General features: G+C 42.0%; 1 protein-coding gene across 1 annotated transcript in view; it reads right to left on the bottom strand.

Moving 5' to 3' along the window:
• Positions 1-12,314, bottom strand: part of adcy2b (adenylate cyclase 2b (brain)) — a 68,094-nt gene extending 55,780 nt beyond the window's left edge. The window contains 3 exon segments of the mRNA XM_034094604.2: positions 12,027-12,068; positions 12,070-12,207; positions 12,209-12,314. Coding sequence (XP_033950495.1) covers positions 12,027-12,068; positions 12,070-12,207; positions 12,209-12,295 — 267 coding nt within the window. The 5' untranslated portion in view covers positions 12,296-12,314.
• Positions 12,315-16,845: the final 4,531 nt, after the last annotated feature.

The following is a 16,845-nucleotide window of genomic DNA, read 5'->3' as shown; positions in this document are numbered from 1 at the left end:
ATGCAAAATCCACTTCTCCATGTCTCTTCTACAACAACATGTGTCCCCTCTTCTCCATGTCTCTTCTACAACAACATGTGTCCCCTCTTCTCCATGTCTCTTCTACAACAACATGTGTCCCCTCTTCTCCATATCTCTTCTACAACAACATGTGTCCCCTCTTCTCCATGTCTCTTCTACAACAACATGTGTCCCCTCTTCTCCATGTCTCTTCTACAACAACATGTGTCCCCTCTTCTCCATATCTCTTCTACAACAACATGTGTCCCCTCTTCTCCATGTCTCTTCTACAACAACATGTGTCCCCTCTTCTCCATGTCTCTTCTACAACAACATGTGTCCCCTCTTCTCCATGTCTCTTCTACAACAACATGTGTCCCCTCTTCTCCATGTCTCTTCTACAACAACATGTGTCCCCTCTTCTCCATATCTCTTCTACAACAACATGTGTCCCCTCTTCTCCATGTCTCTTCTACAACAACATGTGTCCCCTCTTCTCCATGTCTCTTCTACAACAACATGTGTCCCCTCTTCTCCATATCTCTTCTACAACAACATGTGTCCCCTCTTCTCCATGTCTCTCCTACAACAACATGTGTCCCCTCTTCTCCATGTCTCTTCTACAACAACATGTGTCCCCTCTTCTCCATATCTCTTCTACAACAACATGTGTCCCCTCTTCTCCATATCTCTTCTACAACAACATGTGTCCCCTCTTCTCCATGTCTCTTCTACAACAACATGTGTCCCCTCTTCTCCATATCTCTTCTACAACAACATGTGTCCCCTCTTCTCCATGTCTCTTCTACAACAACATGTGTCCCCTCTTCTCCATGTCTCTTCTACAACAACATGTGTCCCCTCTTCTTCATGTCTCTTCTACAACAACATGTGTCCCCTCTTCTCCATATCTCTTCTACAACAACATGTGTCCCCTCTTCTCCATATCTCTTCTACAACAACATGTGTCCCCTCTTCTCCATATCTCTTCTACAACAACATGTATCCCCTCTTCTTCATGTCTCTCTACATCAACATGTGTCCCCTCTTCTCCATATCTCTTCTACAACAACATGTGTCCCCTCTTCTCCATATCTCTTCTACAACAACATGTGTCCCCTCTTCTCCATATCTCTTCTACAACAACATGTGTCCCCTCTTCTTCATGTCTCTTCTACAACAACATGTGTCCCCTCTTCTCCATATCTCTTCTACAACAACATGTGTCCCCTCTTCTCCATATCTCTTCTACAACAACATGTGTCCCCTCTTCTTCATGTCTCTCTACATCAACATGTGTCCCCTCTTCTTCATGTCTCTTCTACATCAACATGTGTCCCCTCTTCTTCATGTCTCTCTACATCAACATGTGTCCCCTCTTCTCCATATCTCTTCTACAACAACATGTGTCCCCTCTTCTTCATGTCTCTCTACATCAACATGTGTCCCCTCTTCTTCATGTCTCTTCTACATCAACATGTGTCCCCTCTTCTTCATGTCTCTCTACAACAACATGTGTCCCCTCTTCTTCATGTCTCTTCTACAACAACATGTGTCCCCTCTTCTTCATGTCTCTTCTACAACAACATGTGTCCCCTCTTCTCCATATCTCTTCTACATCAACATGTATCCCCTCTTCTCCATGTCTCTTCTACATCAACATGTGTCCCCTCTTCTCCATATCTCTTCTACAACAACATGTGTCCCCTCTTCTCCATATCTCTTCTACAACAACATGTGTCCCCTCTTCTCCATATCTCTTCTACAACAACATGTGTCCCCTCTTCTTCATGTCTCTTCTACAACAACATGTGTCCCCTCTTCTCCATATCTCTTCTACAACAACATGTGTCCCCTCTTCTTCATGTCTCTCTACATCAACATGTGTCCCCTCTTCTCCATATCTCTTCTACAACAACATGTGTCCCCTCTTCTTCATGTCTCTCTACATCAACATGTGTCCCCTCTTCTTCATGTCTCTTCTACATCAACATGTGTCCCCTCTTCTTCATGTCTCTCTACATCAACATGTGTCCCCTCTTCTTCATGTCTCTCTACATCAACATGTGTCCCCTCTTCTCCATATCTCTTCTACAACAACATGTGTCCCCTCTTCTCCATGTCTCTTCTACATCAACATGTGTCCCCTCTTCTTCATGTCTCTCTACATCAACATGTGTCCCCTCTTCTCCATATCTCTTCTACAACAACATGTGTCCCCTCTTCTCCATGTCTCTTCTACATCAACATGTGTCCCCTCTTCTTCATGTCTCTTCTACAACAACATGTGTCCCCTCTTCTCCATGTCTCTTCTACAACAACATGTGTCCCCTCTTCTCCATATCTCTTCTACAACAACATGTGTCGCCTCTTCTCCATGTCTCTTCTACAACAACATGTGTCCCCTCTTCTCCATGTCTCTTCTACAACAACATGTGTCCCCTCTTCTCCATATCTCTTCTACAACAACATGTGTCCCCTCTTCTCCATGTCTCTTCTACAACAACATGTGTCCCCTCTTCTCCATGTCTCTTCTACAACAACATGTGTCCCCTCTTCTCCATATCTCTTCTACAACAACATGTGTCCCCTCTTCTCCATATCTCTTCTACAACAACATGTGTCCCCTCTTCTCCATGTCTCTTCTACAACAACATGTGTCCCCTCTTCTCCATATCTCTTCTACAACAACATGTGTCCCCTCTTCTCCATATCTCTTCTACAACAACATGTGTCCCCTCTTCTCCATGTCTCTTCTACAACAACATGTGTCCCCTCTTCTCCATGTCTCTTCTACAACAACATGTGTCCCCTCTTCTTCATGTCTCTTCTACAACAACATGTGTCCCCTCTTCTTCATGTCTCTTCTACAACAACATGTGTCCCCTCTTCTCCATATCTCTTCTACAACAACATGTGTCCCCTCTTCTTCATGTCTCTCTACATCAACATGTGTCCCCTCTTCTCCATATCTCTTCTACAACAACATGTGTCCCCTCTTCTCCATATCTCTTCTACAACAACATGTGTCCCCTCTTCTCCATATCTCTTCTACAACAACATGTGTCCCCTCTTCTTCATGTCTCTTCTACAACAACATGTGTCCCCTCTTCTCCATATCTCTTCTACAACAACATGTGTCCCCTCTTCTTCATGTCTCTTCTACATCAACATGTGTCCCCTCTTCTCCATATCTCTTCTACAACAACATGTGTCCCCTCTTCTTCATGTCTCTCTACATCAACATGTGTCCCCTCTTCTTCATGTCTCTTCTACATCAACATGTGTCCCCTCTTCTTCATGTCTCTCTACATCAACATGTGTCCCCTCTTCTTCATGTCTCTTCTACATCAACATGTGTCCCCTCTTCTCCATATCTCTTCTACAACAACATGTGTCCCCTCTTCTCCATGTCTCTTCTACATCAACATGTGTCCCCTCTTCTTCATGTCTCTCTACATCAACATGTGTCCCCTCTTCTCCATATCTCTTCTACAACAACATGTGTCCCCTCTTCTTCATGTCTCTCTATATCAACATGTGTCCCCTCTTCTCCATATCTCTTCTACAACAACATGTGTCCCCTCTTCTTCATGTCTTTTCTACATCAACATGTGTCCCCATCTCCTCCATAGCTCTTCTACATCAACATGTGTCCCCTCTTCTCCATATCTCTTCTACATCAACATGTGTCCCCTCTTCTCCATGTCTCTCTACATCAACATGTGTCCCCTCTTCTTCATGTCTCTCCACATCAACATGTGTCCCCTCTTCTTCATGTCTCTTCTACATCAACATGTGTCCCCTCTTCTCCATATCTCTTCTACAACAACATGTGTCCCCTCTTCTACATCAACATGTGTCCCCTCTTCTCCATGTCTCTCTACATCAACATGTGTCCCCTCTTCTTCATGTCTCTCCACATCAACATGTGTCCCCTCTTCTTCATGTCTCTTCTACATCAACATGTGTCCCCTCTTCTCCATGTCTCTCTACATCAACATGTGTCCCCTCTTCTTCATGTCTCTCTACATCAACATGTGTCCCCTCTTCTTCATGTCTCTTCTACATCAACATGTGTCCCCTCTTCTTCATGTCTCTTCTACATAAACATGTGTCCCCTCTGCGTTAAGAGATTCTGAAAGTTCCAGGAAAAAAGATTCTCTCTCTTTTTGTCCTGATCCATTTATATAAAAACCTGTCTGAAAATGAGCTGATCAGATTTTGGCCACTTTATGATGTCATAACGATGTGTTGGCTTGTGTAACCATTAGCCAATCAGCAACCAAGGTAACACCCCCACCTGATCACCTGAAACAGAAATGTGTGTGATTCGCTAAACAAACAATTCTCCGGGGCAGCAAACTGAAAATATGTCACAGACTTAAATATTTGTGGCGGATTTGACAGTTTCAGAAGCTTTCTGACCTGAGCTAATTTGGGAAGAGATCTTTTTGCTGTGTGTTGGTGCAGCAGCATGATGAAGCAGAGGTAGTGTGTGAGTCAGGCTCTGGCGAAGGGATCCCGTGGGATATGACTGCTGACGCCAAGCCAGCTATACAGTCAGCCCGGAGTGCACGTTGAATCCAAATGAGGATGTGAGCAAAGACTGCAAACACCGGAGGGATACCTGAGTGGACTTTATGACAAAACCCACCCTAGCTGTATGCTCACACATAACCACTCTCAACAATTCACTGCACTCTGCACATTTGTGATTGTTGGCAATCTAATCCTGTTAAAACCCTTTTGAAAGCTTTAAAAGCCATTTCCCTCGACATAGCGTAGAGGCAGGGTGTTGTGCCCGCTATAATACTCCATTGTCATCCAGAACAATTATTTCCCTTTTAGCCCAGTCTGGCTTATCCAGCTATTATACTGGGAGGAAAAACGGGAGACACAGCAGCGGCAGAGAAATGCAGGAATCTAATTATTCAGCAGTGAAATGAGAAAAACACACCAAATACATTATCAGAGAAAGAGAGGGGGAGAGGTGGCACAGAAGCTTGTGTTCAAATCATGGTACTGTAAGCATTTTACATGTTTTGGTGCCTTATTAATATTCATCCTGCTTGAAGATGCAGCAGCACTCGTGGCAGATTTCTTCTTCACTCTGCCTTCAGCTTGGTCATCAATAATCAACACACCTTTACTTGAGTGCTACATTTGCAGGAGGAACATTAACATATACCTTTGCTAAAACAGGTCAGAGCATCGAGCCTTGACCCAAAATATTATGATATAAATTAAAGGGGCCCTTTTATGCTAATGTTCAGGTTCATACTTGTATTTTGTGCCTCTACTGTGTCATCATGTTTCCATGCTTTAAAGGTAGGTAAGAATGGAGAAACCAGCTCAAGTGCGCTCGAATTTGAAAGTACACAGCCGAAACAAATCTGCCCCTTCCTTCAGACTTCCTCACAGAGCCCCTCCTCCAACACACCAACGCACACATGACCAATGAGGGCACGAGATAAGTTTGTGCACAGATGGAAGGCTGACAGGCAGGTAGGCCATCCAGTTATTTTAGCCGGGCCGGCTCAGATGATTGGTCGTGCTTTTTACAGTACTACGGCTTCCACAGATGACATTTTTAATGTATTTATTGTCAAAGCATTTAATATATTCATTGCGATCGGGATGTTGAGAGCATTCCATGGAATATAACAAAAAGTGTTTCTGAAGTGAATGACCTACTTTAATGTTAATAAAGCTCTCATACTGCCTGTGCTGCAGCACCTCTTTTCACCCTCTGTCTGAAACCAGAGCCCAGTTTGCTCTGATTGGTTAGCTGGCCAGCTCTGTTGTGATTGGTCAACCGCTCAGAGATGTCCCGCTCCTTAGCCTATCATGTACAATGTGTTAGAGCGCTAGCCAATAGAAGCGCAAGTGTTAGGTAGTGATGTCACTATGTCGTGGAAAGTAAACAAAGGAGTCCAATGCAGGGAACTTTAGGATTTTAGCCTTTGCAGACCATTTACATGCACAAAAAAACTATATGACAGTAGAGTATAGGGAATACCCCAAAAAGCATAATAGGGCCTCTTTACTAAAACCAGTTAGAAGCTATTCTCAAGTCCTGATTACTTATATAAAAGGTAAAATGTGATACCACTCTCAATGCTTAAAATATAATCAACTTCAAAGGTGAGTTAATTCTGGCGGATCTACACACCAACACATTTCATTGTGTAATATTTCAGACGTATTCTGATGTTTTTCTGCTGAGAGAGATCTTGAGGTTTTGTTTATTGTGAACTTACATCTCTTCACCTCAGCACCCAGGGGAGGAACGCAGTGAAGAAATAGAGATTTCATAATCCATGTCAGAGGGCACAGCCGTGGGAAGACACTGCTGCATCAAATCAGGTGAAACACAGATATAAGACCGCATATTCCCACCAGACAATCATAAGGAACATACAGGATAAGGCCATGAGAAAAGGATGATGGCACTCAGGAAATGTGTAACTCAGGAAGTGTGGATTCATTAATATTAGGAATTTCGAAATTCTGAAGGCTTTTACGCCAAAACAGCACTTGATAATCAAAGAAATGTAGTATTTCTTATATTTAAAATCACAATTACATTGCATTATAATATCTTGCAAATATAAGGGGCAATTCGTCTTTTATTAACCTCTATTTATCTGTCATTGGAAGTTGGTATTAGCCTGTAAAGAAATGGCATGTCTTCTGTTGCTTTAGTGGTGCTTTCTATGAGAAAATAACATTTATAAGGTTAACATATCATAAGGTTTGGGTGTTCACCAGGCAAGCAAAGATCTGTCACGGTTTGCATCATAGGAAGTGCAGGTCTCCCTTGAAAAAGAGATCATTGATCTCAATGGGATTTTATCTGGATAAATAAAGGTTTTGAATTGAATTGAAAAGTGTAGTATTTAGTCTCAAACTGTATCTACTCTATGGACTAAAAAGGCATAATATCTCAGCCTCTGTTGCTCCATTGTTTTACTGAAAAGTCTTTGTTTATTTGGTCAATTGTGAGATCCTGGAAGTTTGATACTAAACCGATGGATACTCCTTTAATTTGAATGTATTTTCTGTAAAAATAACACACTAGCATGATATGTATGGGAGAGTACAACACATATTATCAATAAGGAAAATGGCTGGAATTAAATGTGAACAATTTGATTTAACTATAAACTGATGTAATGAGAAATTAACAAAATATCTTCATTTCTTCAACATGTATTATTTTAAGTCTTGTGTTTGCGTGTAGAACATTAATGCTTTGTTGTATCGCGGCTCTGACCACACCTCGGTCGGTGATTCATTCACAGTCCTTTCTGATTGGTGATCCATCATCACAAAACACCCTGCTCTCACTGCCCTGCATCTATCAACCTGTCAACGAGATGGAGATAAATCATTGATTGCAGACTAATAATACAAAGATCAATCAAAAGACTAAAATGCAAAGCTTAATGTGGGTGTTGCAAATGGTAATAACGTAAAAAACATGAACAGAAATGACCATTGCAGTCAATAAAAGACATGTTTTTTGTCATGCGTAGATTTCCAATGTTCCATTACCAGATATGTTATTGATGTTGATTAAACTGTCACTGAGTTAGCATACTGCCATGTAAATGCCGGTTAAGTGCAGGCACAAACACACACTTATACACACCCCAATGAATACAACTTCAAGGCAACCAAAATAAAAAAAATTATTTTGGGGAAAAATGCAGATAAGCCCGAAAAGGAAATGAGAGACTTCCCTTAGAAACACACCCAAACAAGTCACAGTCACAAACATACATCAAAACGAACACCACACACACACACACACACACACACACACACACACACACACACACCACACACACACACACACACACACACACCCACACACACACACACACACACACACACACACACCACACACACACACACACACACACACACACACACACCCACACACACACACACACCACACACACACCACACCACACACACACACACAACACACACACCCACACACACCACACACACACACACACAATTAATATTGGATACATCTATGTCACTACACTCACTCACTCACACCAGCCCTGATATGTAGGGAGAGATAAAAGTTTGCAGTCATTTTGGGAGCATTAGCGCTGCTTTAGTTGACTTTCTGCCGGCTCACTGATAAAGTCAGAACAGTTGCAACAACATCTCTCCTCCCTCCCTTTCTCCCCCCCCCCCCCCCCCCCAGTTCAAACCCAACCCTCTATTTATTCCTGCCATTCTTCTTCGTAACAGTAATACATACACTCGCCTCACTGAACACACTCTCTAACTGCAGACAGGTCTGTCTTTTATCTGTAATAGGAACAAATTGGTAAGAAATAATTGTTGGTTTGTGAAATGATTAGAGGAGATTAGGATTGTAAAGCTGGGAAGACCCAGAAATAGAAAATGGAGAATAAGATGCCTGGTCGGGGCAATAAGATCTATTGATTTGTCTTAAATAGAAGTAAAGGAATCGATTTGGGTGGAGGTTTTCCTGGGAACGGCCCCAGTGTGGAGCTCAATTGAATGCAACAGGACTTTAGTGACAGAATCCAGCAAAGCCTGGTTTTAGAGGTGGTGTAACATTATCAGTCTCTACACAATGTATAAATATTACTCATGATTATTTAAGAGGCCCTATCATGCGTGTTGGGGTTTTTCCTTTCCTGTAAAGGTTTGTGTGCATGTAAATGTTCTGCAAAGGCTAAAATCCCCAGGTTCATATTAATATCATGTTATAAATACACGTACGATAATATTGTGTTTATCATCCAGCGCCTCTTAAAACTCACTTTCCATTAGTGTAATTATTATTTTTGTACAGTTACTAAGATTATTTTTCCATCACACTTGTTTTTCGAGTGTAAACAAAAGGACAAAATAGAAGTATAAAAAAAAAGATCAGGTTTTCGTAAACTATGATATTGTTATTATTGGCCGCAAATAATGGTGCAGTAACTATCTGGTATTGTGACAGCCCTTATTGCAGACTAAATAGAGTGGTGCAGGAATGAGTCCTAAAACCTTGAAATGACGGTTGTGGTAAGAATCCTGAAATAAGATCTGTGGTTAACACAACCTGAAGAGATCTTTAAGTTTTGTTCTACAAAAGAAATACAACAGTAAATACCCCACTTATAAATGTTTGTAGCTTCTATGTGTTATTAAAAAAGCGATTGCCAACAACTAACGTCAGCACGACAAACATTAGCCGCCTTTAGCAGGGGCGGTTCTAGGGGGGGCCAGGGGGGGCAGTGCCCCCTAACACTGACCTCTGACCCCCCTAACAATGAAACGTTTTTTTTTTGTTTTTTTTTTAATGTATATTTTCTGGTACTCGGTTCTGCCAAAACCGCAGGATTTTGTTGCTGTATTGTGAGATGTGCAGACACCCTTATGTAAAGTAGAGACGTAACTGTTCACTGCCTTTATTTTTAAAAAATATGGTGTTAGTGCAAACATTGCAGTATAACTTAAGCTGAAGCGAACAGTAATAACTATAAGATCTATCTGAAATAAATAAGTGTACTGAAACAAATACCAATAAACTGTATTGCATGTTTATTATGGCAGGGTCGGGCCTACAAAAACACTCATCATGCAACGCTCTATAATGCCCGGTTGAAGAGATTGCCTTTAGCATCAGGCGCTACAGAGAGAAGAACATAGGTCGTCCGAAAATAAAGCAGCAAACAATCAATCTGAAACAACATCACTGCAGTGAGTGGGATTCATTTGTATGGCTTTGTCATAAAAAACACAAAAGCAGGACTTGAGAAACAATAGCCTGTGTTTGAGTGTTTGAGTGTTTGTGTCCAAAAAACACTTTTCAGTTGACAAAAGCAACAACACCTACACAACTTCAAACTAAACTCTCATCCCGCTCTTCATCCACTCTGCAAACCCAGCGTTGCAATTTTAAAGTGTCGCTTTACAGCCTCTTCTGTTGTCACATATAAGCACATACACATATAATCACACACACACATGAACATTGGCCATTCAGTCTCGTGACGGTGCAATATAAAACGTATTCAGACACTTCAGCGATCCTAACAAGAGGGCTTCTATCGCATATTTAGCTTGAAGCCATGCAGAATCTGTTATGGTGCTTCAAAGGAAATGTGCAGTATTCCACAACATCAAACACTCTGACAATATTCTGACAAACCTTTTGTTTGCAGATTTAGTTTTTTGAGAAATATTTTCTTTAGGAAGAAGAAATGTAACTTTGGTCTTTGATTGCAATTGTGGTTAACATCTAACATGAAGAAGCACAACTGGGATTTGGAAAACAGGCCAAAATAAAATGATTAAGATCGCATATATATTCAAAACCATCCATATTTTCCTATTGTCTGCAGTTCTGTAGACGGTGTGCTTCTCTTTGGACTGCTGACCCATTTCATGATAAATACGCTTATGTCATTATCTTTTCAAGAGTTAGAGGAGAAGAATAATATCACAATTATGTGCATTCAGTAATACTAACCACGAACGTCAACAAGCGCTCTGGTCCCTCTGGTTTTAGTCTCCCGTTTCCGTTTAGTTTTGAGCTTCTTGCAGAGTTTTTTTATTTCAGCAGCGTTTAGTTTGTGCAGTGCTTTTAGTAAATGCTGCGCATGTGTTTTGACGTGGTGAAGATATTTCTTCCTTTGAATGTGTTTTGGGGCCGTTGTAGCATTTGCACCTGTCGGACACCGTAGAAACACAGTTGGCCTAAAAGTTGTCCAGCGCATAAAACACATAAATGGGTCAATTGTAATTTTTATACTTCAGGTTTTTGTGTTATTCGGTGTCTTTAGAGGCACTAAATAAACATGTTTCCATGTGTTTCCGGTCTGCATGCTAAGCTAATCATCGGTCCACTTCAGCGTCGTAATCGTAATGATTGAACAAACATGAGAGCGCTATCCATACTGTCTTTTCATACATCATTAAATCACTTGCATGCCTTTCTATGTGTTAAGTATATTGTAGGTAAAATAGCGTGGAGGACTTAAGGAAATGTAAGGTTTTCATAGCCTAGTTTATATTCTACCAGTTTAAATGTTTGAATTGAAAGTGAAAAAGTGAATTTCCCCAAAAAACAACTCTTTAAATAGCCTACCACAACATTTTAATAAATCACCAATTAAGCTGCCTTTTACTGTTGTTAAAATGTTGTGAAATGTACAACAGAAAACATTTCCTGTTTATTGATGCGATACACTGCATTATATTCAACACATATATATCAATATATCAAAGTACACTATACTGTATACTTACTATTATGTCAATCACAGAACTGTATTAGGTTAGTTGCAAGCCATATATTACATTAAATAAAAACAATACTAGGTTCACTTAATATTATTGATTTCACCTTATCTAATACAGTAATGTGAAATCTGTTGACTTAAAGGTCCCCTATTATACTGTTTTTCATCAATATATTATAGGTCTCAGATATATACAAACATGATCATTGCCGCATTACCATAATCCCCTCTGTTTCAGCCCCGTTTCAAAGTGCTGATTCTCTGCCTGTTACTTTAGATGAAAATAAGGAGCCCCTCCCCACGCCCCTCTGAGAGAGATTTAACTCAATGGTGCTCGAGGAGGAGATTCAGGTTGATAAGGGGGGGGGGGTTACCTTGGTTGGTGATTGGCTAATGGTTACACAAGCCAAACACATCGTTATGACATCATAAAGTGGCCAAAATCTGATCAGCTCATTTTCAGAACAGGTTTTTTATATAAATGGATCAGGACAACAAGTTAGCGAATCTTTTTTCCTGGAACTTTCAGAATCTCTTAACGCAGAGGGGACACATGTTGATGTAGAAGAGACATGAACAAGTGGATTTTGTATTACTAGGGGACCTTTAATACATTTAATTCAACATTTAGTTTTTTCAGTGGTCACTAACCCACGCCTCTAAGCACTTACCTATGCACACACACTGTTAAAACACACACACACACACACTGTTATCACACACACATACACTCACCAGTCCCGAAGCGAAGAACACGGCGAGCAGTGCGAGGCAGGTTTCCCATGACGATCAGCAGCAGGAACACGATGAGCGGGTGCTGCTGGCTCATCCTGTAGTAGGACTCGTACAGCCAGTCCTGTGGCTTCTCCCCCTCCACACACACCTCACCCTGGAACCCCGGGCCCCCCGTCCCCCCCCAGGCTCTCGGGCCCCTCGCCACCCTCGCCGCCATCGCTCTTCTCCAGCAGGTAGCGTCCGCGGGTCCACAGAGCCTCCTGCCACATGGGGAGCGTCCTCCAGGAGGATGGTTGCTGCTTTTTGTTTATTACTGACCAAAACACACAGTCCCACCACCTCCTAGTCCTGCTTTGTAAAAAGTTTGGTCACCTGTCAGGGATGGATGCAACGGCTGAGTGGAGGAGAGACAACTTTTAACCAGCATCCTCTGCCGCTCCTTCAGCTTGAGGTGACAAACTGAGTCAGGACAGTGTGAAACCAATCTCCCTCCTCTCTGAGGAAGGTGGTCAGACAGCGAAGGCGAGAGATGAGTTCCTCGTGCTTCTCCTTCTTGTTTATTTTTGGCCAGTCGGATAGAGAGCCTCTGCGCTGTAGCTCAGACCAGGCAACATGTTACTCTGCTGAGGTGCAGATGAGGAATGAGAGCTGAGGGGAGAGGGGAGAGATTGTGAATAACTGGGAGGGAGGAATGAGAGGAGAGAGGGTGTGTACTAATGTGTGTGTGTGGTGGGGGAGAGCTACTGGGTAAAAGTGTGTGTGCTGTACCTCCAACAATGTGAGAATGGTGATGTGTGAGATTGAGGAGACTCGAGATGGTGTTTGCAAGATACAGCAAAAGAAGAGATTGTTTACATAAGAGAGTTGGCAGAAGAGAAGAGATGAAGAAGAAGTGTGTGTGTTTGTCAGCATGTGTGTGAGTGTTGTAACAGCTGTGTAAAAAAGAAAAGAAAAGAGGAGCAGCAGAGTGAGGAGGGTAAGAGAATGAAATGCCATGCAGCAGCCGGCAACGAGATAAAAAGACGAGCAAGAGAAAACACAAGGAAAGGGGGAAGGACGGGGAGGAAGAGGAAGAAACAAAGTCAGGAAGGAAAGACCTCAGGAGACAGACAGAGAGTGGGAGGAAGAGAGATCCGCGCTTACAAGGAGGGGGAGGAGAGAGATCTGGTAATGAGTGAATTTGAGAGCGGCAGTAACTGTTGTGTCAGCGCTGGGAGTTAAATAGAATCTGACGAGCCAAATTCCCACTCCTCCTCCTCCTCCTCCTCCTCCTCCGACTTCTGTTCTGCACGACAGGTTCCATCTCGTCCATTTTGCCAAGCTACATGGGATGCTCCCTGAAGTGTGAAGACGGCCATGCCACTATATTCTGTCACGTGTGCTTTCAGCACGCTAACCACACAGAGTCATGTCAACAGACTGTAATATGAATATAACTGGAGGTCACTTTGAGAAACCACAAACGATGCAATTTCAGCGTTATAAAAATATTGTTTACTTTATCAAAAGAAAAATAGCATGTGCCTCTGAGCATTTTCTCATAGGCTTCTATACAATCTGAATGATGTTGGCCCCCTGCTGGCTATTAGACAGAATGCAGGTTATAAAGTACTTCTGCATTGGCTTCAATTTCAGACCCAGATCCATTTCTTTTAAATATGAAATGCTCTTGAAGCGTACCATGAGCGGAACAAATACAAATTAAATTAAATGAAAGCTGTATTTGAAAAGTCAAAGAACCATCAAAGTTAGCGTAACATAGACATCTACTTAATTTTGAGAGAGAACATCTTTTTGTTGAGATTTCTTCCACAAAACCCAAAATACCAACCTCTATAAACTAGAACTAGAAGAAAACATGGCAACCTATCCAACATTTGGACCAAAGAACTGAACAACCAAAAGCCCTGCCGCTAGCTTTGCAATACAATGCACTTTTAGCAGTCTTTAACAGTGCTTGTGTTGCCTTGTTTCAAAACAGTCGCACACATGATGTAGTCAGGACATTATTAGAAATAAATGAAAAATCCCATGTGATGGATTGACACGCGCCAGGATCAAAGTCTTTTCTTCAATGTAATCAAATAGCATAAAGAAAACAACTGGGTATCATGAACTCTGATTCACCACCACCACTAACTACAGTCAGAGAATTGTCTGGACATTTCAGGGCCAGTTTGCTGCAGAAATGGGTCAAGAGCATCACATCCTCAGTGTCAGTGACCTCAGAGAACGACTCAATGTTATGAGGATGCTGCTGTAAGAGATGAGGCCGTGTGGAACAGCAGGAGCCCAAATATTTATTTAGTAACAGGAAAGACGGCAGAGAGATAGGAGGCGATGACTGACGCCAAGAGTCACGCATCGCAGTAACCCAGATTCCCTCTGACAGGATGATAGCTGTATGACATGAAGTGTGATGTATTTACAGACAACACTGTTGCTCATTCTGCCTCTTGAGAGTCGGCGTCTTTTTAACCCCGAGGAAATTGGTGAGAATCTGTTTCATTGCCATCAAATCCCCCTTCTGGTGAACAGACAAACGTGTGGTGAGGTCTTAATCTGAGGTGTTCGGTGTCTTTTGTGTGTGTGTGGTGTGTGGTGTGGTGTGTGTGTGTGTCTGTTTATGTGTGGTGTGTGTGTGTGTGTGTCATATTGCAATATCTCATAATCCTTTCTGCTACGTTGCCTTGTGATCTAATTAGGTCTGCCCTGACAAAGCAACGACAACATTAATTAACTGAACTGAGTGTTGCATGCAAACACACACCCATAACAGTTTAAGTGTGTGTGTGTGTGTGTGTGTGTGGTGTGTGTGTGTGTGTGTGTGTGTGTGTGTGTGTGTGTGTGTGTGGTGTGTGGTGTGTGTGTGTGTTGGTCATTGTGCATACAGCATAAACTGCTTTCCTTTATTTAACTTGTCCTTTGCACAGTGTCATAAATGCTGGTTTTTTTTCAGGAGCCCTTGGGCAATGTTACTCATATTAGGGGATTCCCATTCTTTGCTACCCTACAAACAAAAACACTCACACACTCACACACACACACACACAGATAATTTACTATAACGCCTGTTTTAGACACGCTGTCAGAATACATCACATCATCATATGTTGGCTTTATTCTGCTATTAAAGGGACGGTCTATTTATTAACTCGTATTCTCCATCCCATTAATAACAGGTGCAGTTATGCTAACCACCTGCTTCCCAACACACACACACACACACACACACACACACACACACACACACACACACACACACACCACACACACCACACACACACACACAAACACACACCACACACACACACACAACAACACACCACACACACACACACAACACCACACACACACACACACACACACACACACACACCACACACACACACACACACACACACACACACACACACACACACACACAGCGCCAAAGGCATTGACAGAATGAGAGCGCATCGAGGGAGAGTCGCCTTAACACACTCTGCATCAACACCTTCCCACTTACAGACAAGGGCACAAGCAGATGGAGAGGACCCTATGCTGCCTTCATGTGCCGTGGGAAATACTGCAACTATAGGATGAGCATGCATAACCATAGTGAGACTGATGTCTGTCACTAGTTTTAATGTTAACACTGTTTCTGTGGATTTCCCACCATGATGTGTCCCTACTGTGAGATGTTATCATGCTTTAATGTTCAAAACGCTCTTTATTGTTCTCATACTTCCTGTGCTGCAGCACCTCCTTTCACCCTCTGTCTGAAACCAGAGCCCAGTCTGCTCTGATTGGTTATTATTATTATATATAATTATATTGTGAGTGTTAAATGTAACTGTTCCTGAGGTAAACAAAGGAGTCCAATGGAGACGTTTCATGCAGGGGGGGGGGGGGGGGAAGTGTGAGGGAGAGAAACTCCCTCTGAAGGGAACACAGGGATTTTAGCCTTTGCAGACCATTTACATGCACAAAAACCCATATAACACAGTACAGGAAAGGCAAACCCCCAAAAAACACTTCGAAATGAGGATGAAGTAAGTTTGTGGGCCAGAAAATCAAAACAATGACCTAAACGAAGCTACAAAGGGTATACACTTAAGGTTGTTGGGTGAACATCTATGGGTTTGTCACTATTAGGGGCGGTGGTGGCGAAGTCAATAGGGACTTGGCTTTGGTAACTGGAAGGTCACCAGTTCAAGTCCCGGCAAGACCAAATGCTGCCGAGGTGTCCCTGAGCAAGGCACCGTTCCCCACACTGCTCCCCGGGCGCCGTTCAAAATGGCAGCCCACTGCTCCTAACACTAGGATGGGTCAAATGCAGAGAAACTATTTCCCCACGAGGGATTAATAAAAGTCCATCTTAATCTTAATCTAATAAAACCACGTTGAACATTTTACACATATATAATCTGTTCAATATTTTATATTCCATATGTCATGTATGTATATATATTTTCTATTTTATTTTATTTTCATTCTTGTTTATTTCTAGTTTTGTTTTATTGTAAAATGCCTTGTCTTTTATGCTGCTGCAACAAAAACAGTTTCCCAAATTGGGATCACTAAAGTACCATTTTATCTCTTATCTCATTTTATACAGCGATACAAAAATAATTATTTCTCATGATCCAATCCAAAACAATAATCAGTGCAGCTTTAATAATACGATGGATACTTTTTGTTTGTGGGCACTCTAACCCCCAAATGTTTCAATTCAACTTTAATGAAAGTCTGACTGTTGGGACACATTTTGTATCCATATGCTGAATTGGTCATGGTCTATTCCTGATGGAAGCTGATGCTAGCCTGAGGTGTAAAG

Source organism: Pseudochaenichthys georgianus, chromosome 11 (assembly GCF_902827115.2).
Source record: "Pseudochaenichthys georgianus chromosome 11, fPseGeo1.2, whole genome shotgun sequence".
Classification (NCBI taxonomy): domain Eukaryota; kingdom Metazoa; phylum Chordata; class Actinopteri; order Perciformes; family Channichthyidae; genus Pseudochaenichthys; species Pseudochaenichthys georgianus.
The sequence above is the reverse complement of the archived record's forward strand: the minus strand, read 5'-3'. Positions and strand labels throughout refer to the sequence as shown.